Raw genomic sequence first — 25,204 nt, 5'->3', positions numbered from 1 at the left:
ATCTTAGCTGCTTTAAGATGAATGAAATAGTTCAGTACAATTTCCAGTGAATGTGTTTTTTTTCCATCCTCTGTCAGGTACTAGGATGATCCAAGACGATCTATTTCAACGAATGTACTTTACGTTGTCTGCTTCAATTTATCGCCCTTCTTACTGATTCCATTGTGAGGTCTCTCACCCCTGACAATATCGCCTTACAGACACTCAGAGAGGACATCGACAGTCTACAGGGGGACCTGGACACGCTTGGCATTCTGGGAATGGACCTGATGTCAGCATGTGGGGATACAGACAAACCTGATGTCACCAAGAGCTTAGATGAGGTGAGGAGTGAGAGGAGGTAACATTTGTTAATATTCATTCTCCATAAGACAATCATTTTCCAATGTGTTTCTAAACAACTACATCACTGACTCCATAGCTCTACTGCACATGGAACAACCTGAGTAAACTCTGGAGTGAGTGTCATAAAACACTGGAGGAATCTTTACAGATGGCTCTACATTACCAGGACACCATGCAGGTACGTGTGTACAGTATGTGTGCGTGTATGTGAGTGTGTCTGTGTGTGGGAGCCGGTCACTAATATACCCGTATTGTCACTTAGCTTTGCTTGGCTGCCGCTTCTCCTCTTAACTCCCCCAGTGCAGTGGCAACCAGCCAACAATAAACTCCACTAGTCTTTTATGTCCATTGCAATGGCAGAAACAAAACTCTAGCTCCCTGTAGTGTTGTTGGTGATGAGTGACTGACAGACTGTGCACTTCCCTGCCAGTGGGAAACAAATGGTGTTAACTGCGAGAGACACAGTCTATGCCCGAGGTCTGGGAAGCCAGCCTCAGTGTCGCCACTTGTACAAGTCAGCAGGATCGCATGTTTCATTGTTCAATATGGAAGTTATTTCACCTCTTCAAAAGTCGGAAGTTTACATACACTTAGGTTGGAGTCATTAAAACTTGTTTTTCAACCACTCCACACATTTCTTGTTAACAAACTATAGTTTTGGCAAGTCGGTTAGGACATCTACTTTGTGCATGACACAAGTAATTTTTCCAACAATTGTTTACAGACTGATTATTCACTGTATCACAATTCCAGTGGGTCAGAGGTTTACATACACTAAGTTGACTGTGCCTTTAAACAGCTTGGAAAGTTCCAGAAAATTGTCTTGGCTTTAGAAGCTTCTGATAGGCTAATTGACATCATTTGAATCAGTTGGAGGTGTACCTGTGGATGTATTTCAAGGCCTACCTTCAAGGCCTACCTTTCAACAGTGCGTATTTGCTTGACATCATGGGAAAATCAAAAGAAATCAGCCAAGACCTCAGAAAAAATTGTAGACCTCCACAAGTCTGGTTCATCCTTGGGAGCAATTTCCAAACGCCTGAAGGTACCACATTCATCTGTACAAACAATAGTACGCAAGTATAAACACCATGGGACCACACAGCTGTCATACCGCTCAGGAAAGAGATGCGTTCTGTCTCCTAGAGATGAATGTACTTTGGTGCGAAAAGTGCAAATCAATCCCAAAACATCAGCAAAGGACCTTGTGCCTGTTTCCTCCAGCATCTTCACAAAACTATCTATATCCACAGTTAACGAGTCCGATATCGTCATAACCTGAAAGGCCACCCAGCAAGAAAGAAGCCACTGCTCCAAAACTGGCATAAAAAAGCCTGACTACGGTTTGCGACTGCACATGGGAACAAAGATCATACTTTTTGGAGAAATGTCCTCTGGTCTGATGAAACAACAATATAACTGTTTGGCCATAATGACCATCGTTATGTTTGGAGGAAAAAGGGGGAGGCTTGCAAGCCGAAGAACACCATCCCAACCGTGAAGCACCGGGGTGGCAGCATCATGTTGAGGGTGCTTTGCTGCAGGAGGTACTGGTGCACTTCACAAAATAGATGGCATCATGAGGTAGGATAATTATATGGATATATTGAAGCAACATCGCAAGACATCAGTCAGGAAGTTAAAGCTTGGTCGCAAATGGGTCTTCCAAATGGACAATGACCCCAAGCATATTTCCAAAATTGTGGAAAAATGGCTTAAGGACAACAAAGTCAAGATATTTGAGTGGACATCACAAATCCCTGACCTCAATCCCATAGAAAATTTGTGGGCAGAACTGAAAAAGCTTGTGCGAGCAAGGAGGCCTGACTCAGTTACACCAGCTCTGTCAGGAGGAATGGGCCAAAATTCACCCAACTTATTGTGGGAAGCTTGTGGAAGGCTACCTGAAAAGTTTGACCCAAGTTAAACAATTTAAAGGCAATGCTACCAAATGCTAATTGAGTGTATGTACATTTCTGACCCACTGGGAATATGATGAAAGAAAGAAAAGCTGAAATAAATAATTCTCTACTATTATTCTGACATTTCACATTCATCAAATAAAGTGGTGATCCTAACGGCATTTTTACTTGGATTAAAATTCAGGAATCGTGAAAAACTGAGTTTAAATGTATTTGCCTAAGGTGTATGTAAACTTCCAACTTCAACTGTAGCAACTATTCATAGTTTCTTGTGACACGAACTTGTGTGTATATGAAGGAATTATGTTTTTAAACATATACAAACAATACATTTCTTGTTTTTCCACAGGGGCTTTTCGAGTGGCTCAAGTCAGCAGAGCTGAGATCCACAGAGGAGTTCTTGGTAGGAACTGACCTGGAGTCAGTCAAAGAGCAGCTGTGTGATCTCAAGGTGAGTCTACTCTACACAAACAGAACCCACTGAAGAGCTCCCACTCTTTCCTAAATTCAAACCAATAAAATATCACAGTAGCAATAAGCAAGACATTCCATAATTGTCACTTTAAGCCTTTGAGTCTTTTGCTGAATCTGACAGTTCTTTCTACATTGCCAGCTCTGTAAAGTGTATATGAAACATGTGCTGTTTCTCCTCAGGAGTTTAAACGGGAGCTATACCAGAAGAAGATCGAGATGGAGAGCCTGAACCACCGCTTTGTGTGCAGGCTGTCTCCAGGCTCTGAGCGTCCCGGATCTGTCTCTCCCCTGTGTGACTTCAGACAGCGCTGGGACAGCCTGGAGGCAGAGACTGTCAGCAGACAGGTTATACTCCACTCAATCACTCATCAATATGTGCAATTCAATTGGCTGGGACTGGTTTTCCCAGACACATATTAATCCTAGTACTGGATTAAGAAATGCCATTGAGGATGTTTTTTTAGTCTAGGATAGTGCTTAGCCTGTGTTCAGGAAACCGACAATTGTTCAGTATTTTTTTTTAATGGCTTGGGTTATGGTATTGAAGAGGTCGGACAATGCGTTAATGTGTTTTCACTACTTGTGGTTGCAGCATCAGCTGGAGTGTTCCCTGCTGGGTCTGGGTCAGTTCCAGAACACTCTGGATGAGCTGCACACCTGGCTTTCCCACACAGCCGACCTCCTCCAGGGCAGTCGGCCAATCAGCATCGACCTGCAGGCATGCGAGATAGAGCTGGCCAAACACAAGGTTTGTGACTTAAATTAATCAACACAATGTATTGGGATCAATGCCATTTTAAAGCTTCTGACACCTATGGGTATGTGTGTGTTTGAGGAAGGATGATACTATTGGATAATTTCTCTGAGCATAAGATGTTTGTATGCAAATATCATGTGTATTACAGTATTGTCATCAAGTGTGCTGCTATGTTCCTCTCCACTCTAGGTGCTGCGTAATGACGTTATGTCCCACGTGCGTACGGTGGAGTCTTTGAACCAGGCGGGACGGGGCCTATTGGAGGTGGGGACTGGGGACAGCCCTCACGGTCTGCACCCACAGCTGGAGCAGCTGAATGAACGCTGGGAGTTTGTCCGCTGTGAGACAGAGCGCAGACAGCTCGAGCTGGAGAACAACCTCAGTCAGGTGAGGAGAGATTGGGAATAGACCAAGTGGCAAGTTATTTTTCATGATCACTCCATCTCTTTGTCTTATTCACTATCACATATGCAAAGAGATGCCAAACTTATTAGAAATCTTAGGACAAACTACTTATTAGGTTTCTCCCAACATTGCAATATCACTAGTACTGAATGATTATCTGCTTTGTGTTGCCCTCTAGGGGTGAATCAGACTTAGTCAAATCTAAAATATTGCAATCATAATAGATTAGTAATTGATAATTAAATATGGTTTTCAGAGGTGTATTTATGATTTTGTTCTACCCTAGGTCCAAGATGTTACAATGGAGATCCAGGATCTTCTTCAGTGGTTGGAGAACACAGACCTGAGGCTGTCCTCCAGTAAGACAGTGTGGGGGATGCCTGACTTTGCCAGCGAGAGGCTCAACGCACATCTGGTAAGGCCAAACACCAAATCAATAACTGACCTAGCCAGTGGCGATTTTAGCATGTACATCTTGGTGAGGCAACCCCCCCGCAGTTTTTTAATGCATGCTAGCAAAGCCACACAAACTACAAAACACAACTCTAAACAATACATTAAACAAGCACTATAACGGTGACAAACGGTGCCAACAAACTGTTAGGGCCTACATAAAGCTGTCCTAACAGCAGTCCCAACGCCTTACCACTGATATCAGCGGAGCCTTGTCTGGCAGCAAAGCAGTTAATTTAGCTTCATTTATTGCCTTTGAAAAAAACATAGCTGATATGGCTGACTTGCTTAAACAAATACGGTTTCAACTGACCATTGAGATGTACGAACTATGGCATGAGGGTACGACGAGCAGATAAGAGGCAATCTGTATTTTGATTAAGGCATTAATGAGAGAGCTAGAATGGACATAGTCAATCAGAAAGTATTCAGACCCCTTCCCTTTTCCCACATTTTGTTTTTTCCCACATTAACTTTTAAGCCTTATTCTAAAATGTATTAAATAAAACATTTTCCTCATAAACCTATACACAATACCACATAATGACAAAGTGAAACGTTTTTTTAAACATTTTTGCACATTAATAAAAAGTTTAAAAAAACAGAAATACCTTAATATTCAGACCCTTTGCTATGAGACTTGAAATGAAGCTCAGGTGCATCCTGTTTCCATTGATCATCCTTGAGATGTTTCTACAACTTGGAGTCCACCTCTGGCAAATTTAATTGATTGTACATGATTTGGAAAGGCACACACCTTTCTATATATGGTCCCACAGTTGACAGTGCATGTCAGAGCAAAAACCAAGCTATGAGGTCAAAGGAATTGTCCATAGAGCTCCGAGACAGGATTGTGTCGAGGCACAGATCTGGGGAAGGGTACCAAAACATTTCTGAAGCATTGAAGGTCCCCAAGGACACAGTAACCTTTGGAAGTTTGAAACCACCAAGACTCTTCCTAGAGCTGGCCGCCCTGCCAAAATGAGCAATCGGGGAAGAAGGGCCTTGGTCAGGGAGGTGACCCCATGAGTGAAAGAACATTGAGCCAATTACAGTGCAACGAGAGAACATTACCAACTCCTACGTTCCATATATTCTGCTGGCTGCCCCACCACCACAGAAAGTGCTGAGCTAGGCTGAAACACCTGCATTTTGAAGCTGCCTCACTCAAGAATGCAAAAAAAAAAAAGAGAGACCATGTTTGTATGCAGCTTTACTGACTCAATGTATGACATTTTTAATTTACATTGTTTGCAAACTGATGACACATACTGTATTAATGCCAAAATAACATGCAAACAGGCAACAAAACAAAACAAAAAACTCAACTGCCCTGAATGATGGGTCGCCACTGGACCCATTTAGTAGCTGCCCACAAACGGTCCTGTGCCCTGATCAAAAACTGAAATCCAAGTTCAGAGATTCATAGTACTATAGGGTGAGAGCCCTTTACCCATCCACCTGGATCTCATTGAAACCTAATATGTATTGTCATTGTATGATTTTTTTTTCAAGGTTTTGTCTCAGCTCAGAGGAACCTACTCTGACTGTACGCACATTTTACAGTGTGGCATTGAGCAATAGGGATGTCTATATAGCTGGATATCCCCATCTAGTGGTTGATGTCTTTAATGACAGTACATTCAAACTTTTTATGTGAATGTGTAAATGCAAGTGTTATTGAATGACTAGGAAGGTGCAATTGAAACGTACATTTCATTTATTTTGATTACTGACATTACATTTTTTATATACTGTATCAACTGCTTAAAACACTTGTTCATTACTTCTGAGATGGCAGTGTCTTCTTCTTTCCTCTGGTCTAAAAACTATCCCAATGCCCCAGGGCAGTGATTACACTAACCTGTGTAGGGTGCCGTCTTTCGGATGGAACGTTAAACGGGTGTGCTGACTCTCTGAGGTCATTTAAAGATCCCATGGCACTTATCGTAAGAGTAGGGGTGGAAACCCCGGTGTCCTGGCTAAATTCCCAATCTGGCCCTCAAACCATCACGGTCAACTGATAATCCCCAGTTTACAATTGGCTCATTCATCCCCCTCCTCTCCCCTGTAACTATTCCCCAGGTCGTTGCTGTAAATGAGAATGTGTTCTCAGTCAACTTACCTGGTAAAATAACAAATAAATAAAATAAATAAAAAATAAAGGAAAGTCTTAATTACATGGAGTTTTAGTCAAACAATTTTCACAACCTTCCAGCTAATGTCAGTACATAAAGTCATTACATAATTGCATATGTTTGTCCTCACTTGACCCTGGCAATTAGCTAGTTTTCGCCTTTCCCGCTACAAAAAGGCGCAGTGGGCAAATCTTACTTCCACTATTAAAGTACGGGAACACCTTTTCAGTGAATTTGTCTTTGAAGGTGTAGAGAGTCGTGTTCTTGGTGATGTCGCAGAATGTCACCTCCCCTTTGTCACAGTCCAGTCGAACTCGGATCACTTGTGGGCTCTCATCTACTTTGATCTGAACATGCGATTTTATACATGCTTTGTATTTGCCACTGATGTGTTTGATGATCCACAATCCACTCTGAGGCTCCATTTTGACTTGCTTCTTGCGTGGAATGGACTCTTTGGCTACTCCTAAGATCCAGTTATCATTATCTCCAACCTCCACATCCCAGTAATGGATGCCTTTACTGTACCCTTCAGAACCCAACACTCCTACGTTAAGAAACCTTTCGGGATTGTCTGGGAGACTCTGCCTCTCGTCACAGTATGTCATAGTGGTGAGGTCATCAGAGAGTGTGAACTTAGTGGACATTGTGTTTGGATCCATGGTCACAGGAGCTATAGGGATGTGTGCAGAGATATTGTATATTAATATTGAACTATGTTGGTGGGAGACATACAGTAGAGAAACCAATTTTTTGGGGGGGGGGGGGGGAAATGCACTCACTGTAGTCAACAAACTCATGCATCTTCTCCCAGACTTTGAACTTGAGAGATCCCACATGTTTGGCCACGTCAATCAGTGCTCCTGACACTACCTGAGTATCTTCAGTATCTGGGAATGTGCAATTGGCTCTATGGTAAAAAAAATAATGGATGGCGTCAGTGGAATGGAAAGAATAATAATTTAGACACTTATTTAAAAAAAAAAAGTGATTTACCTTTTAAGTATGGCCTTGTAGTTCTATGAAAAAAGAACGAGGACAAACGTCACTTAATATCAGGCGACTGTGAGAGAAACAGTTTCACAGCAATGGGATTTTTAACATTTTGACAGACCCCTTACCTGCAGGAATGTGATATTGTCAACTTCCATTTCCTTATCTAGTACTACAATCGTCTCTGAAAGGGTTGTGAGCTCTCTGGTCAATGCCTCAGCTTTTTCTTGCATCACTTCAGATTTCTGCCGTTCTTCCTCTCTCAGGGTAGCGATCCTGGCCGTCTCTTCCTCGTCTAGGAACTGGTGGAGTTTCTGAAACTCCCTGCTGATCTGCTCCTCTGCAAATTGGGCCTGGCCCTACAATAGAACATTCAACTCAACTTTGAACATTGCTCAAACACTCACTCAAATATTCATGTTACTTAAAATGCATTATAATAGCTACCTTTATGTGCTCCACCCAGCTTTGATGACACATCTTGGCTGTGTTCTTGTTTTCTAGTTTGTTCTTCAAAGTGGAAACGACTGCCTGGATTTCACTCTAGATTGGAAGTGATAATTGTCAAACATCTGCTTTTGTTACCAACGCTGTAAAAAATAATGTGTGTCGATTCAGCTTCAAAAACCAAGGCAACCAGATGCAATAACATTTTGTGTTTGCGCAACATTCGGGCGTATTAGCTCAACCAACAATCACAAATTTGCTTGAATTTTTTAGGTTGATTGAAAATACAATTCAACATGCCCAAATGTAACTAAAAATCGTATTGCAGCTGGTTGGTTGCCTTGGGTTTTTGTATTGAATAATCTGAAGCCCTCTAATCTCTTTTTTATGTGCTAAATAAGAGTGGGATAAAAAAAATGGAAAGATTATGTCAGGGATTGAACCCTGCAGGATACAGTATATGTGCATGGAGCCGGGATGTTACCATGCACATATACGAAAAGACGCTGGTTCGAATACCCGAGCCGACGAAGTGAGAAAAATCTGTCGATGTGTCCTTGAGCGAGGGACTTTAATCCCTAGTTTGCTCCAGGAGCGCCGTACTACTATGGCTGATCCCGTAAAAACACACATTTCACTGCACCTATCCGGTGTATAATTTAAACTCAATAAAAATATAAAAGCAACATGCAACAATTACCGATTTTACTGAGTTACAGTTCATATAAATCAGTCAATTGAAATAAATTCATTAGGCCTACCCACTTGGGAGCCACGCCCAGCTAATCAGAAGGAGTTTTTCCCCCACAAGTGTTTTATTACAGACAGATATACTCCTCATAGGACAAGAGCAACTGAAATTGTGCTCTCAAAGACAGTAGATAGTGGTTTTCATCCTCATCAATGTCAAAAAAATAAAGTGCGTGTGTGCAGTGTCTTTTGCCATCGCCTTCCACAAGCAAACATGAACTTCTAATTTTACGCAACGAGCTTTTTCAAATTCAGCTACGTTTATTTTTTGAAGTCCACTCAATTTACACAATTATGCTGAGTAAGCAACTGGTTTTGTCACAGAGAGGTACATTGCCAGTTAAATGCAAGCAAAGTAAACAAAAAGTTTACAAAATGGTCTCACCTTCAAATCCGGCACAGCCTCCTCAACGGGATAACAGTCATGACCTTTATGTTTTTTTGACGTGTAGCAGACAACACAGATGAGCTGTTTATCGTCGAAACAGAAGATTTTAAGTTTCTCCCCATGCAGCTGGCAGTTGTTATCAGATCTGATGTTTTCACCCCCGTTCTGTAAGGAATCACACAGACTCTTTAAGGCGAGGCTTAAACTCTGCTCCTCAGATGAACACTCTTTTTTGCATACGGGACACAGCGGATTCTCCATTTCCTTCCAGTATTTCTGCAGACACTCCTCACAGAAGCTGTGGCTGCATTTGAGGACCACCGGGTTCCTGAAGATGTCACCGCAAACGGGACAAGAGAGGTGCTCCTCCAAGAGAGACAAACTGGCAGCCATTCTTTTTCACACACAGGGATCGTCTGTGCTATTCTTTCCTCATTGGTTGAAATGGACCTCACCCACAAGTTACCAAGAAACAAAACAGAAACTAAACTCTGCCTCGGTGCAGAAACTCAGGCTTGGACGTATGTACAGTATAGTACCTACCGACAATAATGTCAACCTTTTATTATTATAGCTATATGGTAAACAATTATCATAGGCAAAATATTGTACGAACTACTATGTTTTTTTGTCCATTATGTATTTCCGTTTGCGTTATATTTAGTTAAAAGCTTGGAATAAAGAAAATGGGCTACCTATAATTAAATTGTACATATATATAGCTTCTATGTGGTAAATGGTACGTGTGCATATAGATTGCGCATAGGCTTGTCTCACACATAAAACGTATCTTTGTGCCAGACTGGGTTCAAATGCCTTCTGTTTCTTTTTTTTTCCTGTATGTATTTATCTGTATATGTTATTTATGTATGTATGTATGTATGTATGTATGTATGTATGTATGTATGTATGTATGTATGTATGTGTGTACATATACAGTGTGTATGCAGGTATTTATGTATGTATATATTTTTTTAAATGTTTGGATAACCTTATTTACTATTATGTATTGATTATTTTACCTTACATTATTCACTCTTTCTGCGATGCGTAATGCAGAGAACACCAGAAGAAGAAATATCATTGAATTGCCACAGTGAATTATTGTAATGTTTGTTTATATGTGCCAATTAATCCCATAAGGGATGAGTTGCCAAATGGCGATTTGACGCGAAAATCAAATGTTACTCATTAATTCATACTAGAATTAATTACAAAACAACAAAAACAACCATTTTGTGAGGACTTTTACCTATGTGAGCACACCTCTTTACCACTGGATGTCAATAAGTACCCAGACATTGCAAAAAGCAATGGTTGTTAATGGTGAAGACATGGAAATTATGAAGGTATTGCTTAAAACGGTGTAAAAATAAAGGCACGGTCACCCCATGACACTGTTGTAATCCAGTATGTAACATTTTACCTTTAAAATCTGGTGGAAAAAGTCACAGTGAATCCCACTCAGGGTCAACCTGTCCCAAAGGTATGCTTTAATCTTTTTAGCAAGCAGTTCCAAGAGCTTCTACTAAATGTCATTGTCTGCCATCTCTCTTTCTTTAAGATGGAGTGGCAGGCAGGCAGGCAATGCGATGGACCCAGGCTTAGTGATTCATTATTTATCTCACACTGTCCAATGTTCTCCCTCCCAGGTAGCTAGGAGCCTTATTGGGGCTGAGGATGGCTGTCAATCCCCCTAGGGTCTAATGAGTTTAGGCAGTTTGACATAGTGTTCTCTCTTACTGTTATCCCTGGGACTAGTCTCAGTGACGGATGCCTTCTAGAGAGCATCAAGACCACTCCACCAGTCTCACACCACTCTCAGGGTGTAACGGAGCTGACAGTACAGAGTGCTAGTGTGTTGTGCACTTCCCCAGGGGTCCTGGGAACAGGAGAGGGTGCTAGAGCCCAGTGCCTGTCCCAGAATAATCTCTTCCTCTTGAGCTGACAGCACAGTGTCAGTGTGCTGGGCCTAGTGCTGTAATCAAGTTGCTAAAGTGGAGTACTACAACACTGGCACTCCCCAGAGGGTCCTGAGAGAGGACCGGGTGCTAGTGCTCAGTGCCAGTCCCAAAATGCCCTAATCATCTTTGTTAAATGTCACAATGCCACTGTGCTGTAGAGCTCCTTCCTGCTGCACAGACACTGGAGAGACAGAAGGTACAGTGCCTTGCGAAAGTATTCGGCCCCCTTGAACTTTGCGACCTTTTGCCACATTTCAGGCTTCAAACATAAAGATATAAAACTGTATTTTTTTGTGAAGAATCAACAACAAGTGGGACACAATCATGAAGTGGAACGACATTTATTAGATATTTCAAACTTTTTTAACAAATCAAAAACTGAAAAATTGGGCGTGCAAAATTATTCAGCCCCTTTACTTTCAGTGCAGCAAACTCTCTCCAGAAGTTCAGTGAGGATCTCTGAATGATCCAATGTTGACCTAAATGACTAATGAGGATAAATACAATCCACCTGTGTGTAATCAAGTCTCCGTATAAATGCACCTGCACTGTGATAGTCTCAGAGGTCCGTTAAAAGCGCAGAGAGCATCATGAAGAAAAAGGAACACACCAGGCAGGTCCGAGATACTGTTGTGAAGAAGTTTAAAGCCGGATTTGGATACAAAAAGATTTCCCAAGCTTTAAACATCCCAAGGAGCACTGTGCAAGCGATAATATTGAAATGGAAGGAGTATCAGACCACTGCAAATCTACCAAGACCTGGCCGTCCCTCTAAACTTTCAGCTCATACAAGGAGAAGACTGATCAGAGATGCAGCCAAGAGGCCCATGATCACTCTGGATGAACTGCAGAGATCTACAGCTGAGGTGGGAGACTCTGTCCATAGGACAACAATCAGTCGAATATTGCACAAATCTGGCCTTTATGGAAGAGTGGCAAGAAGAAAGCCATTTCTTAAAGATATCCATAAAAAGTGTTGTTTAAAGTTTGCCACAAGCCACCTGGGAGACACACCAAACATGTGGAAGAAGGTGCTCTGGTCAGATGAAACCAAAATTGAACTTTTTGGCAACAATGCAAAACGTTATGTTTGGCGTAAAAGCAACACAGCTGAACACACCATCCCCACTGTCAAACATGGTGGTGGCAGCATCATGGTTTGGGCCTGCTTTTCTTCAGCAGGGACAGGGAAGATGGTTCAAATTGATGGGAAGATGGATGGAGCCAAATACAGGACCATTCTGGAAGAAAACCTGATGGAGTCTGCAAAAGACCTGAGACTGGGATGGAGATTTGTCTTCCAACAAGACAATGATCCAAAACATAAAGCAAAATCTACAATGGAATGGTTCAAAAATAAACTTATCTTACACACAATGGCCAAGTCAAAGTCCAGACCTGAATCCAATCGAGAATCTGTGGAAAGAACTGAAAACTGCTGTTCACAAATGCTCTCCATCCAACCACACTGAGCTCGAGCTGTTTTGCAAGGAGGAATGGGAAAAAATGTCAGTCTCTCGATGTGCAAAACTGATAGAGACATACCCCAAGCGACTTACAGCTGTAATCGCAGCAAAAGGTGGCGCTACAAAGTATTAACTTAAGGGGGCTGAATAATTTTGCACGCCCAATTTTTCAGTTTTTGATTTGTTAAAAAAGTTTGAAATATCCAATAAATGTCGTTCCACTTCATGATTGTGTCCCACTGTGTCCCACTTGTTGTTGATTCTTCACAAAATAATATAGTTTTATATCTTTATGTTTGAAGCCTGAAATGTGGCAAAAGGTCGCAAAGTTCAAGGGGGCCGAATACTTTCGCAAGGCACTGTATATCAACCGATTTGCAAAAAGATGACAATTAGTCAATAGGCTATTTCTCTCCTGTTCTACCCAGTTACGGTGGACAGTAACTAGTTAGCAGATGGACATTTGACTGCATACATAAAGAATAATATTTTGTCCATAAAAAAAATAAATATATATACATATCAGTTTGAAAGGAAAGTGGGAGACTTGCTGTATATAAGTGGACATAGTGGATGCTGAGCTTCCCTCTCTGTACCGCCCCAGGAGCTGTGTAACGAGATGGACTCCAAGCTCCATGCCTACACAGACGTGAGGAACGCCATCCGCAGGATGTTGGAGAGCGGCAACGTGACCCGGGGCTCCAGCACGGAACACAGCCTCTGTATCCTGGAGCAGAAGTGGACTACCGTCTACGGGAAAGTACAGGACCGCAAGGTGAGAGTGATACTTAGGCTGCTCCCAGATCTATGTGCTTTAGCCAACCCCTCTGACCATTGTCAACCTTACATACAGGGTTGTGTTGATTAGGGCATGCAACAATGTTTTAGCTACAGAAAATGAAAAGGAGCATTTCTTACTGGATAAGTTCAGGTAGTCCCTCCCTTTTTCAGTCAGTTTTCTTCCAACCCAGATCTGGGACCAGGCTAAGTGACACTGATGAGGGGCCTAAGAATATGATGATTAACTACAGTATATTTGTGAATGACCTGGGTAAAAGTGTGATATCTGTTCTGTTCCTAGGCTAAGCTAACCGAAGGGTTGAGCCTGGCAAAGGAGTTCCACTGTAATGTCCAGGAGCTGCTGACCAGGATGACCAAGTATGAGGAGGCCATAGGAGACCTGCCTGCCCCCAGCTTCGTCCTGGACACAGTCTGTGGCCAGCTTCAAGAACACCGGGTGTGTGTGTGTGTGTGTGTGTGTGTCTGTCTGTCTGTCTGTGCCTGTGTGTGAGTTTGTGTTTGTGTGTATTAGCATGCATGTGCACATGCATTTGTGTGTCTATGGGTGTGAGAGTATGTGTTTGTGCATATGTGTGTGCATGTGCGAATGATTTCTGTGTGTGTATATGATAAATCCTAGTGTATTTCCTCCCTACAGACTCTGGTGAGTGAGGTGAACTGCTACGGTGAGAAGAAGACAGTGGTGGAGACTGCAGGCTCCAGGCTGACCGAGCTGAGCAGGAAGGAGGACTGTGACGTGGTTCACAACCTGATCATGACCATACAGGACCGCTACAGGAAACTTCACCAGTGCACCACAGAGAGGGGCCGAACACTAGAGGACGTCAAGAAGAATGCAAAACAGGTATAGATACAGAACCATCTCTGGAATATAGTTTTTTTGGTAATTATGAACTATTCTGTATTTTCCACCCCACATAATATTTTTTTCCCCCGACATCCTCTATCTATTAACTCATAGTAACCCTCCAAAACAGTCTTAATGCCTCATTTTCAATAGTCCAATTTAGAAGGGCTCTCGTGATAACGAGCACACGTTATCCTCTAATATTTCAGTTCAGTGAATCTTGGCGCCTCCTAGTGGACTGGATGACTGAGGTGGAGCAGACGCTGGACACACATAAAGAGATCGCCGCGGACCACGAGGAAATTAAACTGCAGCTCACCGAACAGAAGGTAGGCCTAAAGAAATGATAGAAACAATTGTAGCTCTTGTGAATATTATTCTAGCTTAGAATGTATAATTTAAATCCGTTGTTTTTGTCCATTGTTTTTGTTCAGCAAAATTACATATTTACCTTTTATTCCTGTATTTTTCTGTATGTGTACTTAGGACTTCCAGAAGCTTCTGCGCTCGAAGCGACCTATGTACGAGGCCACTCTAAAGAGTGGGCGGGGCCTCCATGAGAGGTCTCAGAGCGCCCAGGACAGACAGCACCTGGAGAACCTGCTCTCTGAGCTCCGGGACTCATGGGATACCATCAGTGGCAAATCCATGGAAAGGTGAGGGACACAATGCGCTGCTGAGGGAAATGGCATTTCCACACAGATAAATTATTTAAAATACTGGTCCCAATTCACTCCCTACCTGTTCCTCTAGGCCCTCAATATCTGTAGACCTGAAGGGATAGTTCAATCCAATCCAAATAGTTGTGGACTATCCACAATTTTGCTTCCACCTTACAGATCTGCACACATTGAAGGGATCTGCAAACATCAAAGCCAAGGATAGGGGTAGGGAGTGGATTGTGGCCGGAATCAATTTGGGCAACACGGTTGGCCAACTTTGACAGAGTTTATGATCCAGTCAAATTTTCCTCAGGCAACACAAACTGGAGGAGGCACTGCTGTTTTCAGGCAGATTCACAGACGCCCTTCAAGCCTTGAATGACTGGTTATACAGAGCAGAGCCACAGCTGGCTGAAGACGTACCTGTCAGTGGGGAAAAAGACATGGTCAACAATCTGATCGACAAGCACAAGGTCATTATTTATACATTCTGTGTATGTGATTCGATAAGATATTGAGGCTTTTCTATGGACACCATAACAATACCTTTCTTGAGGCGTCACCTGAAAGCTGTTTGACAGCAATACAGGGTATGAAATTCCTCTCACGCTGACATTCTCTTGGACTCTCTTGTTTCTCAGGTGTTCCAGAAGGAGTTGGGGAAGCGAGCCGGGTGCATTAGGACCCTGAAGCGCTCGGTGAGGGACCTGACCAGGAGCAGCACTGCTGATGCCCATTGGTTGCAGGAGCAGATGGACGAATTGGAGGGACGCTGGGAGGATGTGTGTAAACTGTCCGTATCCAAGCAGGCCAGGCTGGAGGCAGCCCTTCAACAGGTAACTCACCATACTGTCTTATTCACATTTTACGATCACATTTGACTCGTCTTCAGTGTTATGTAATGTACTTGTATAGTATGGACGGGGTATACCCAGAAATTGTTCAAGACAGTTTCCCCCCTCTTGGACAACAAAGTGTATCCTTCCTAAACACTTTACTTAAAGCCTGCAGGCATAATGATTTATGACTTGTTATAAACACGCATGAGGCTTTATAATGCCTTGTTATGTCTTTCTATTAAGGACGGTTTATCTCATTGTCCTTTCATATGTGTGTCTCTGTCAGGCTGAGAAGTTTGACAGGCTGGTCCACTCCTTCCTGGAGCATCTGGCGGAGGCAGAGAGGGTGCTGAAGTACGGGGTCATCCCTGAGGAGGAGGAAGCTCTGCTAGCCTTTTGCAAACAACATGAGGTAGGTAGACATTTAGGCCTAATATCTCTGTAGCCTCCATTATTAAGGTGTATAAATAGCATAATAACAATTCATATCAGGGCTTGTAGAGGTTGTGAGATACAAGTTATAAAAGCCTGATGCTTTATCTAACTTTTGATAATAATAATAATAATAATAATAATAATAATAATCATTATAATAATACTAATAGTTCATGGTATTTATAAAGCGCTTTTCAAGTACCCAAAGTTGCTTTAAAATTGTAGAAATGAAAAACAAGAAAATGAAATCAAAACAAAACAATGCCAAACCAAACAAAAGGACAAAAACACGAGTGTGTGAGGATAGTGGGGTTAAGGGCAGGCCATGATGAAGAGGTAGGGCTCGACTGAAAGATGGTGATGGACTCAGATGGCTGGAGGGAGGTAGTTTCAGTTTTGTGGTTGCCTTTTCAGCTTTACTGACTTTCAAGATTCCACGCTTCAGATAATTTTGTATTTACTCATAGTTTTATAGTTTGATGGCATTACCCAGTAGACAGGGGGTGTAATGTGCTCTGTGTTTGCGCCCTGTGTCCAGGAGTCAATCACTTCCCTGAGCTTCCAGGAGATGGAGCTAGAGAGCATCCAGTGTCTGAGTGAGGAAATCCTGTCCTCCTGTCACCCAGACTCCATCATCACACTCAAGTCCTGGATCAGCGTCACCAAGACCCGCTACGAAGAGGTGAGACCACTCTTACCTACTTAGGATTTTACGTTGGACAAAAATGTAATGATAATGACTTAAGCATTGTGTCAGTGTAGCCTTATTTCTTTGAGGTATTTAAATTAGCCTTTGCGGAGCCACCAGAAAACACTAACATCCGGTTTTCAGGGCTACAGTATTTTACAGCCAAACTTCTGCTTCCCCTAAAAACTGAAGTGGGATCTCTGCTCAGGTGTCTTTTTACACCTGCTACGCTAGGTTATATTTACATTGCCCCTCCCCCACCAAAGAAACTGTGAATGTTTGATCCATTTTGAAGATAAATTAGGTTTTTGTTGGTGCCTATGATGTGCTAGCCGGTGCAAAGGGAATGAGTGAGTTGGCCAGCCAGACAGCCTGTCAGTCAATTTGCAGTCAGTCAGTCTGCAGTTAGTCATTTTCTGTTAGGTGGTCTTGCTGATTCCCTGTAGACAACACAGAATCCAGAAGTAATTTTTTGCTGTGGTTCCCTCTCTCTCTCTCTCTCCGATTCAGGTGCAGACTTGGGCCCAGCAGCAGGGCCAGAGGATCCAGGCCAGCCTGTCTGCTCTGGAGGATGAGCGGGAGAATCTGCAGCGCCTACTGGACTGGATCTCATCCGCCGAGGAGGCCCTCGACCTCAGAGACCAGGAGCCACCGGCTGAGAGCATAGAACACAACCAGGAACTCATCGTCCAACACATGGTATAGTACATGAACACAGAGTTTCACAGTCACGAACCATAGAGTCTCTACGAGCTACAAACCATACAGAGCACAGGACTAACAAACACAGCTAAACAGTTGCAATCCACACAGTATACAATAACCAAATACATTTACATTTGACATTTTAGTCAGTTAGCAGACTCTCTTATCCAGAGATGACTTAAAGTTAGTGCATTCATTTTAAGATAGCTTTGTGGGACAACCACATATCACATAGTAAGGACATTGTCCCTCAATAAAGTAGCTATCAGCAAAGTCAGAGCTATTAATGGGGGGAAAAGTCAAGTGTGAGTATTAGTTCACAAAATGCTATCTATTTTGTTCTTTACAGACTCAATTTCTTTTTAGTTAAGACTCGAATAATAACTCACCATTCCTCTCTCCAGGTATTCATGGAGGAGCTGAACCGAAAACTACCAGATGTAGAACATGCCACAAAATCCTGCAAACAGAAGCTGATCCCCAAACAGCAGGCTTCGCCGTGCCGCAAGGCACTGACAAGTAAGTGAAGGGTTAGGGTTTGCAACCTGTTGGCTTAGGGACTTTGTATTTTATTGAATACCTGTTTCACTTACAGCACTAATCTGAGCCATATTAAAATGTTGACGTGCACATTTTTTGAGGGATTATGTCAAACATGGACAAATTTTACACTAAAGGCCCAATGTAGTCAAACACGTAAGTAATTGTCCTGTGTTTTATACTGTATATATTTTCACACTATGAAGTTGGAATAATGGTGTGAAAATGATGATAATGCCTTTTTAGTGTAAGAGCTGTTTGAAAAGACCACCTGAAAGTTCTGCCTATTTTGATGGGATTGAGTTTTGGCCTGCCTATCGACATCACCAGGTGGTAAATTACTTAAAAGACTAAAGAGAGTTCCAAACCTCTCTGCCAATAACTGCTCGTTGTCAGTCCCCCCTCCACCCAATCAGACCACTCCCAGACAGTCCTTGCTAAATTCTTGCTTGAGAAATTGCTCTTTGCTGTTTTTGTACATTTTTGACCACAGTAATGTTTCCCCAGAAATGATTTGATATTCAAATAAAATATGTTTATTTTTTATTTTTATGCAAAAGGAAGTTTGTATTTTTATGTAAAAGGAAGTTTGTAGATACTAAGCTAATTGAGGTATCCATCTTCCTGTGTTTGCTCCAGAGAGGAGGAGCACTCTGAAACTCCAGCCTACAGTCATCCCTCTCCCCCTGGAGAACCTGAATCCTCAGACCCCTCAGCTGAGTCAGCTGGTCAGCCACTGGCAGAAACTCTGGCTCCTGGCTCTGGCCAGACAGGGCCGCCTAGAGCAGCACGAGCAGAGACTCCAAGAGGTGACTGCCACAACATACTGCCAGCTATATGTTAACTATTTGCTTCACAGCGGTATGCTGCGTTCCCGTACATGCTTTATGAACGTTAGTTGTGAACGTTTGTGAGCAGCTTTTGGTGCATTAAAGTGCATTAGTTAATAAGACATAGTAAAAATGCATTATTAAGAGGGTATTCATTGGAAGTGTTACCGAGTTTCCCTTTCAATAGCTTCAAATCTGGATCTAAATGACTCTATGTACAGTGTTAATGTCATTTGTCACTAATGTTATTGATTTTCAACAAACAGATGGAGGAATTTGCGAACTTTGACTTCAACGTCTGGCGAAAGCGCTACATGCAGTGGATCAGCCACCTCAAGTCTCGGATCCTAGATGTGTTCCGAAACATCGACAGGGACCAGGATGGACGAATCAGCAAGAAGGAGTTAATCGACAATGTCCTGGCATCCAGTAAGCCCTGCCCTCATACCCGCTCCTAGCCTCTCAGCGTCGGTCACTCAAACCCTATATCCATTTAATCAATATAAACGCCCATCCATTATTGATTTGATTTGTGTATAAAACTGCCACTTGGTACTAATGTCCTGGATAGAACGATGGCCTTATTGAATCAGCAGAAACCTTTGATCAGTCTGTTATTAAAATCGTATTTAAATGTCATCTCCCATCACTGATTCAAAGTCTAAAAGTCTAAAACAAATCCACATATTACCTTTTTAGAATTCCCCACCAACTCCCTGGAGATGAATGCAGTGGCCAATATCTTTGACATGAATGGGGACGGCTTCATTGACTACTATGAGTTTGTGAGTGCCCTCCATCCCAGCCGGGATCCCTACAGGAGGACGCTAGATGCAGATCAGATCAACGAGGAGGTGAAATGTCTCCCAGAGTTGTTTTCATGCCCAGGATCTCCAACGGTGTAACAGCATACAGTTCCACGTATTACACCTGAACACAGCTGTGTTTGATGAACGTTATCTGACTCACTGACTCCCGTATCTCCCTCAGGTGAGTCGACAGGTGTCTCAGTGCAACTGTCCCAAGAGGTTCCAGGTGGAGCAGATCAGTGCCAACCGCTACAGGGTGAGGGACCGTAAACCTTTTGATTGCATGTCGGTCATTGTAACAATGAACATGTGTTGAACTGAACCCAGAGAACTTTGGTCATAGGGTTGTTAATGCCAGACTATTGAACCCAGTTATGTTTTTCGTTGGCCTCTGCTGTAGTTTGGGGATTCCCAACAGTTGCGGATGGTGCGTATCCTGCGCAGTACCCTGATGGTACGAGTGGGAGGAGGTTGGACAGCACTTGATGAATTCCTGGTCAAGAATGACCCTTGTAGAGGTTAGTGGGACTTAAAGTAGGACCGCATTGATTGATGAATAATTCTCAAATATAAGGTTTTAACTTTTAGTTAAATGTTGACATTTCATCCGAACCATTTTGAAGTTTGTTAGCTGGTCATTTAGCAACATCCATAATCTCTTGGCCAGCATTTTTTTTTTTAGCAATGCTAGTGGGAAAGCTTGTATCAGTTTTTAGCAGTGCATTCGAAAGCATGGGGACAGCGCCCGTGGTGACCTGAGAAGCACTGTAAAGCTCTTTCCACATGCCTTTAATTAAAGTCCATTTCCACTTGCATTGCATCCACTACATCCTCCCAAAACGCTTGCTTTAATGAAGCCAGATTCACAATGACCATTGATTTCTGTTATTTATTTCACAGTGAAAGGTCGGACGAACCTAAAGATAAAGGAGAAGTATTTATTCGACAACTCCCAGAAAGGAGGCTCATCTAAAACCCTGACGGTCAGCAGGTCCAACTCCAGCCTGAGTCTCTACAGCAGCGCCTCGGCTCCAAGCAGCCCCCTAACACGCAAAGTAAGATCACGTCTATCGTAGTATACTACCAAACCCCAAAACACTATTATCACTACCTGTGTATAAGCCTACAAACCAACAAGGTAAGCTTACCACTGTAACTTTAGTACTAGCCCCAAACCAACACACTCTCCTTTGTAGAAGTATGGTAGTCCTCAAAGCAATAAGTTAAGATCATCTATTCATGTCATTGAGGTGGCTAGTATCATGGTTTGATCATCTCTATTCCATGTTCCAGGCCTTACTGCGGAGGAGTCTCTCAGGCGACCGCTGCATCCGGCCCAGGAGCTCCATAGCTGCTCTGGGGTCAGATCTACAGTTCTCCACTGCGGATGAGGATTCTCTTTCGCAATCAGGTGTGTACAGTAAATCAACCCTCTATGAACGGAATTGGACTTGCAATTATAGTACAGTTCAGATAAGTTCAACATGATAGCCACTCCATTGACATAATGGTGTTTGGTTTTTTTGTATTTTAAGAGGAAGCTGAAAGACTGCCCACATGATGAGGAAGGTATGTCCACAATGCGCATCATGTGAACGCTACAGTGATGAGCTCCACTACAGCCTTGGGGTCCAGAGAGAGAGAGAGAGAGAGACCAACAAGACAAGGCCTCAGTCACAAGCCCATAGACTGCCACTAAGGGGAACTCCACAATCTTCAGAAGTGATACAAAAGGGCCTGATTCTCTATTGGACACTGTGTTTGTAGGCTCTGTGAAGAGCCTCTGATTGTTCAGCTAGGGATATGGACATGACCTCTGACCTAAACCTGGACATATCCCACTACACTCCTCTCTGAGTCATTGTATTGATATAGTCGTCATTTCGATCATCTATATCAATATGCAACTTCAACACTGGTTTTCCGAATATGACAGAGTCCGAGGTAGAGATACTGGAACAGTCTGCATGGATACACATTGCATGACGGTTATCAGTATAGATTACAATCTAGCTTCAATATTTGTTTTACCCTGTGCCCTTATAATGATGTCAGGGCAAGCTGCGATCAAGCAACGATGTGGCCTGAAGCTAAATCACGAAACTCCACAAGAACAAACACGTGTATGAGCAGAAACTGGGTTTTCATTTTCGAAGCTTTATAAAGTCAGGATTTCATCAGCGACTGTCATAATTAGTTCCTTTATGTTACTGTGTGTAGTGCATTTCTCCTTTTAAATAAGTGTGTCTGTAAAATGCGCTCACATGCAAATACGTGAAGGTGTGCTAGTATGCCCTGTGTTTAGTAACAAGACACAGGCCGTCCAAAAGATGACTCCAAAAAACCTACACAGCCAATGAATGGTTCCATCATCTTTCACCGGGGTAATTCTTTTTCCACGACATAATAGGAAACACTAGCTTGGTCCCAGATCTGCTTGTACTGTTTCGCCAACAACGTCCATAGTAGTTGGCAAGCCAGCACAAACAGATCTGGGGCCAGGCTAATGAAACACTGCTGGCGGGGCCCACATTGTTATTTCATGTTTCCACTTTAACCTGAACTGATGCTACACTGTTAAAGATTTATTTTTGACGTCCTGTTCAAGTATTGTTTTAAATGCTACATTTTAAGATAAAAAAAATGTATGAAGATGCGTCGTTATTTTGTTGAGATTATTTTCTCAGGTTTGGTTTTGCCTTTTGATGTTAAAGGGTTCAATGTTTAAGTGGAACATTACTGTGATATTGTAGATGTACTTTTTATGTTACTGCTGTATAGTTACTGGAGGTTTTATATGGCAAGTTATGTTCTTCACACATTAACTTCTCCCCATGAAATGCACTTTTTATTTACTGAACTACAGTCAGTGCATCGGTTTGGTTCTGTATGTGTGTGTGTGGTGACACATTTTCTGATTTCATTCACTTAGCTTCAGTGTTTAGGACTAGAGAAATAGACTGATGTTTATTTTATTTACGATGAACAACTGTATTTCTACAGCGTTTCACGGGGTGTGACCCTCCCAAAATACAAACGTGTAGTTCTCAATGAGATCTTGACTTTCTTTCTTCCATTCGGGTCTTAATACGGACTATTTTATGCAAACCAACATATTAATTTACAGTTGAAGTCGGAAGTTTACATAAACTCGTTTTTCAACCACTCCAAAAATGTATTGTAAACAAACTATAGTTTTGGCAAGTCGGTTAGGTCATCGACTTTGTGCATGACACAAGTCATTTTTCCAACAATTGTTTACAGACAGATTATTTCACTTATTCATTGTATCACAATTCCAGAAGTTTACATACACTAAGTTGACTGTGCCTTTAAACAGCTTGGAAAATTCCCGAAAATGATGTCATGGCTTTAGAAGAATCTAATTGGCTAATGTATTTCAAGGCCTATCTGCAAACTCAGTGCCTCTTCGCTTGAAATCATGGGAAAATCTAAATAAATCAGCTTCAGTAAAAATTTGTAGACCTCCACAAGTCTGGTTCATCCTTGGGAGCAATTTCCAAATGCCTGAAGGTACCACACTCCTCTGTACAAACAATACGCAAGTTTAAACACCATGGGACCACGCAGCCGTCATACCGCTCAAGAAGGAGACGCATTCTGTCTCGTAGAGATGAACGTACTTTGGTGCGCAAAGTGAAAATGAATCCCAAAACAACAGCAAATGACCTTGTGAAGATGCTGGAGGAAACCGGTACAAAAGTATCTATATCCACTGTTAAACAAGTCCTATATCGACATAACCTGAAAGGCCACTCAGCAAGAAAGAAGCCACTGCTCCAAATCCACCATAAATAGCCTGACTACGGTTTGCAACTGCACATGGGGACAAAGATTGTCCCCTGGTCTGGCGAAACAAAAATAGAAATGTTTGGCCATAATGACCATCGTTATGTTTGGAGGAAAAAGGGGGAGGCTTGCAAGTTGAAGAACACCATCCCAACCGTGACGCACCGGGTGGCAGCATCATGTTGTGAGGTGTTTTGCTGCAGGAGGGACTGGTGCACTTCACAAAATAGATGCATCATGAGGAGGAAAATTATGTGGATATATTGAAGCAACATCTTAAGACATCAGTCAGGAAGTTCAAGCTTGGTTGCAAATGGGTCTTCCAAATGGACAAGTACCCCAAGCATACTTCCAAAGTTGTGGCAGAATGTCTTAATAAGGACAACAAAGTCAAGGTATTGGAGTGGCCATCACAAATCCCTCACCTCAATCCCATAGAAAATTTGTGGGCAGAACTGAAAAAGCTTGTGCGAGCAAGGGGGCCTACAAACCTGACTCAACTACACCAGCTCTGTCAGGAGGAATGGGCCAAAATTCACCCAACTTATTGTGGGAAGCTTGTGGAAGGCTACCCGAAACGTTTAACCAAATTTAAATAATTTAAAGGCAATGCTACCGAATACTAATTGAGCGTATGTAAACTTCTGACCCACTGGGAATGTGATGAAAGAAATAAAATCTGAAATAATTATTTCTCTCTACTATTATTCTGACATTTCATGTTCTTAAAATAAAATGGTGATCCTAACTGACCTAAGACAGGGAATTTCTACTTGGATTAAATGTCAGGAATTGTGAAAAACGGAGTTTAAATGTATTTGGCTAAGGTGTATCTGACTTCCTACTGTATGTCCATTTCTTCTTTTTGAGCCTAGGCATATAAGCAAACGGTCCCACCTATAGCAAACGTTCCTCACATGCGTCTCTCAAAACAATTACACCTCCGCATACAACAACTATCAGACAAAGGATTGATTCACTCACCATGACTGTGCTACAATTCCGATCAATATTACAAACCCAAAGAAAACTGTTTATCAGGTGACATGCTTGTGAAAGTCTACACCCTCAACTCTACCTCAGATGAGGCTTGAGGCTGACGATGTCCTAAAAATGACACTGTACATTTTTTTTGTCTGTAGGTGGCATCTGGACTTGTCCCTGCTCAGTCTTGTATAGTGCTTGCCTTCTCTATGGTTTACTGTATGCTTACCACTGTAAGCAAGTGTGTGTGGGTATGTGTTAAGTGTGGGTTTTCGATTTTATTGAGACTGGTCGAAGAAGGGTTAAATCTTATATGACAAAAGCAGTGGAGTGTGTACTTTACATGTGTGTACACAACAAGGTTTGGGCTTATGCAGTTCTGATGAAGAAAAACAAAAAAATGATTCATTCCACTGTTAATTTACGCTCCAATGTTAGAACATTGGGCAGTACAGATCTCAATGTACTGTAAAACACAATAGCCAGATTATTCTACTGCTATGCACCCCTATCTTTCTGTACTGCACATGTCAATTTCTATATCCAGCACTTGTTCTGGTATCTAATTTAGGAACACTGTAGAATCATGTCACTAATAATGTTTTAAGTATATTATTGTAAAAATAAACCATTTGTAATGAAATTAAGAACATTTTTCATATTTTATTACACACTTTTTTTTAGCTTTAATTTCCTATCATTTATTTCTGACCTTCAGACATCATCTCTGCTCCATTTAAACACACAGGGTT

The 25,204-nt window shown here is 42.1% G+C and overlaps 2 protein-coding genes across 2 annotated transcripts in view; one reads left to right on the top strand and one right to left on the bottom strand.

Annotated features, from left to right (window-relative positions):
- The window catches only part of LOC110489774 (microtubule-actin cross-linking factor 1, isoforms 6/7-like), a 39,090-nt gene extending 16,381 nt beyond the window's left edge, over positions 1–22,709 (top strand). Inside the window, exons 15-40 of the mRNA XM_036948417.2 lie at positions 201–323; positions 422–523; positions 2,617–2,718; positions 2,922–3,086; positions 3,334–3,489; positions 3,688–3,885; positions 4,190–4,318; positions 13,107–13,277; positions 13,584–13,739; positions 13,941–14,147; positions 14,360–14,479; positions 14,637–14,806; positions 15,126–15,285; positions 15,454–15,648; positions 15,938–16,063; positions 16,625–16,768; positions 17,285–17,473; positions 17,884–17,998; positions 18,659–18,828; positions 19,116–19,278; positions 19,549–19,703; positions 19,840–19,914; positions 20,059–20,176; positions 20,559–20,713; positions 20,952–21,069; positions 21,194–22,709. Of these exons, the coding sequence (XP_036804312.2) occupies positions 201–323; positions 422–523; positions 2,617–2,718; positions 2,922–3,086; positions 3,334–3,489; positions 3,688–3,885; positions 4,190–4,318; positions 13,107–13,277; positions 13,584–13,739; positions 13,941–14,147; positions 14,360–14,479; positions 14,637–14,806; positions 15,126–15,285; positions 15,454–15,648; positions 15,938–16,063; positions 16,625–16,768; positions 17,285–17,473; positions 17,884–17,998; positions 18,659–18,828; positions 19,116–19,278; positions 19,549–19,703; positions 19,840–19,914; positions 20,059–20,176; positions 20,559–20,713; positions 20,952–21,069; positions 21,194–21,219 (3,708 nt within the window). The 3' untranslated portion in view covers positions 21,220–22,709. The remainder of the gene's footprint in view (positions 1–200; positions 324–421; positions 524–2,616; positions 2,719–2,921; positions 3,087–3,333; positions 3,490–3,687; positions 3,886–4,189; positions 4,319–13,106; positions 13,278–13,583; positions 13,740–13,940; positions 14,148–14,359; positions 14,480–14,636; positions 14,807–15,125; positions 15,286–15,453; positions 15,649–15,937; positions 16,064–16,624; positions 16,769–17,284; positions 17,474–17,883; positions 17,999–18,658; positions 18,829–19,115; positions 19,279–19,548; positions 19,704–19,839; positions 19,915–20,058; positions 20,177–20,558; positions 20,714–20,951; positions 21,070–21,193) is intronic.
- On the bottom strand, positions 6,059–10,463 carry LOC110489783 (E3 ubiquitin-protein ligase TRIM35). Its single transcript, XM_021562694.3, has 6 exons — positions 9,070–10,463; positions 7,935–8,030; positions 7,616–7,846; positions 7,491–7,513; positions 7,277–7,404; positions 6,059–7,167 (listed from the first exon to the last, which is right to left on the bottom strand). Exons 1-6 carry the CDS (start codon positions 9,463–9,465, stop codon positions 6,638–6,640), a joined length of 1,404 nt encoding a protein of 467 aa, XP_021418369.3. The 5' UTR covers positions 9,466–10,463; the 3' UTR covers positions 6,059–6,637.
- Positions 22,710–25,204: the final 2,495 nt, after the last annotated feature.

Source organism: Oncorhynchus mykiss, chromosome 2 (assembly GCF_057628025.1).
Source record: "Oncorhynchus mykiss isolate SJ-2025 chromosome 2, ASM5762802v1, whole genome shotgun sequence".
Classification (NCBI taxonomy): domain Eukaryota; kingdom Metazoa; phylum Chordata; class Actinopteri; order Salmoniformes; family Salmonidae; genus Oncorhynchus; species Oncorhynchus mykiss.
This window is presented reverse-complemented; position numbering and strand designations above follow the sequence as displayed.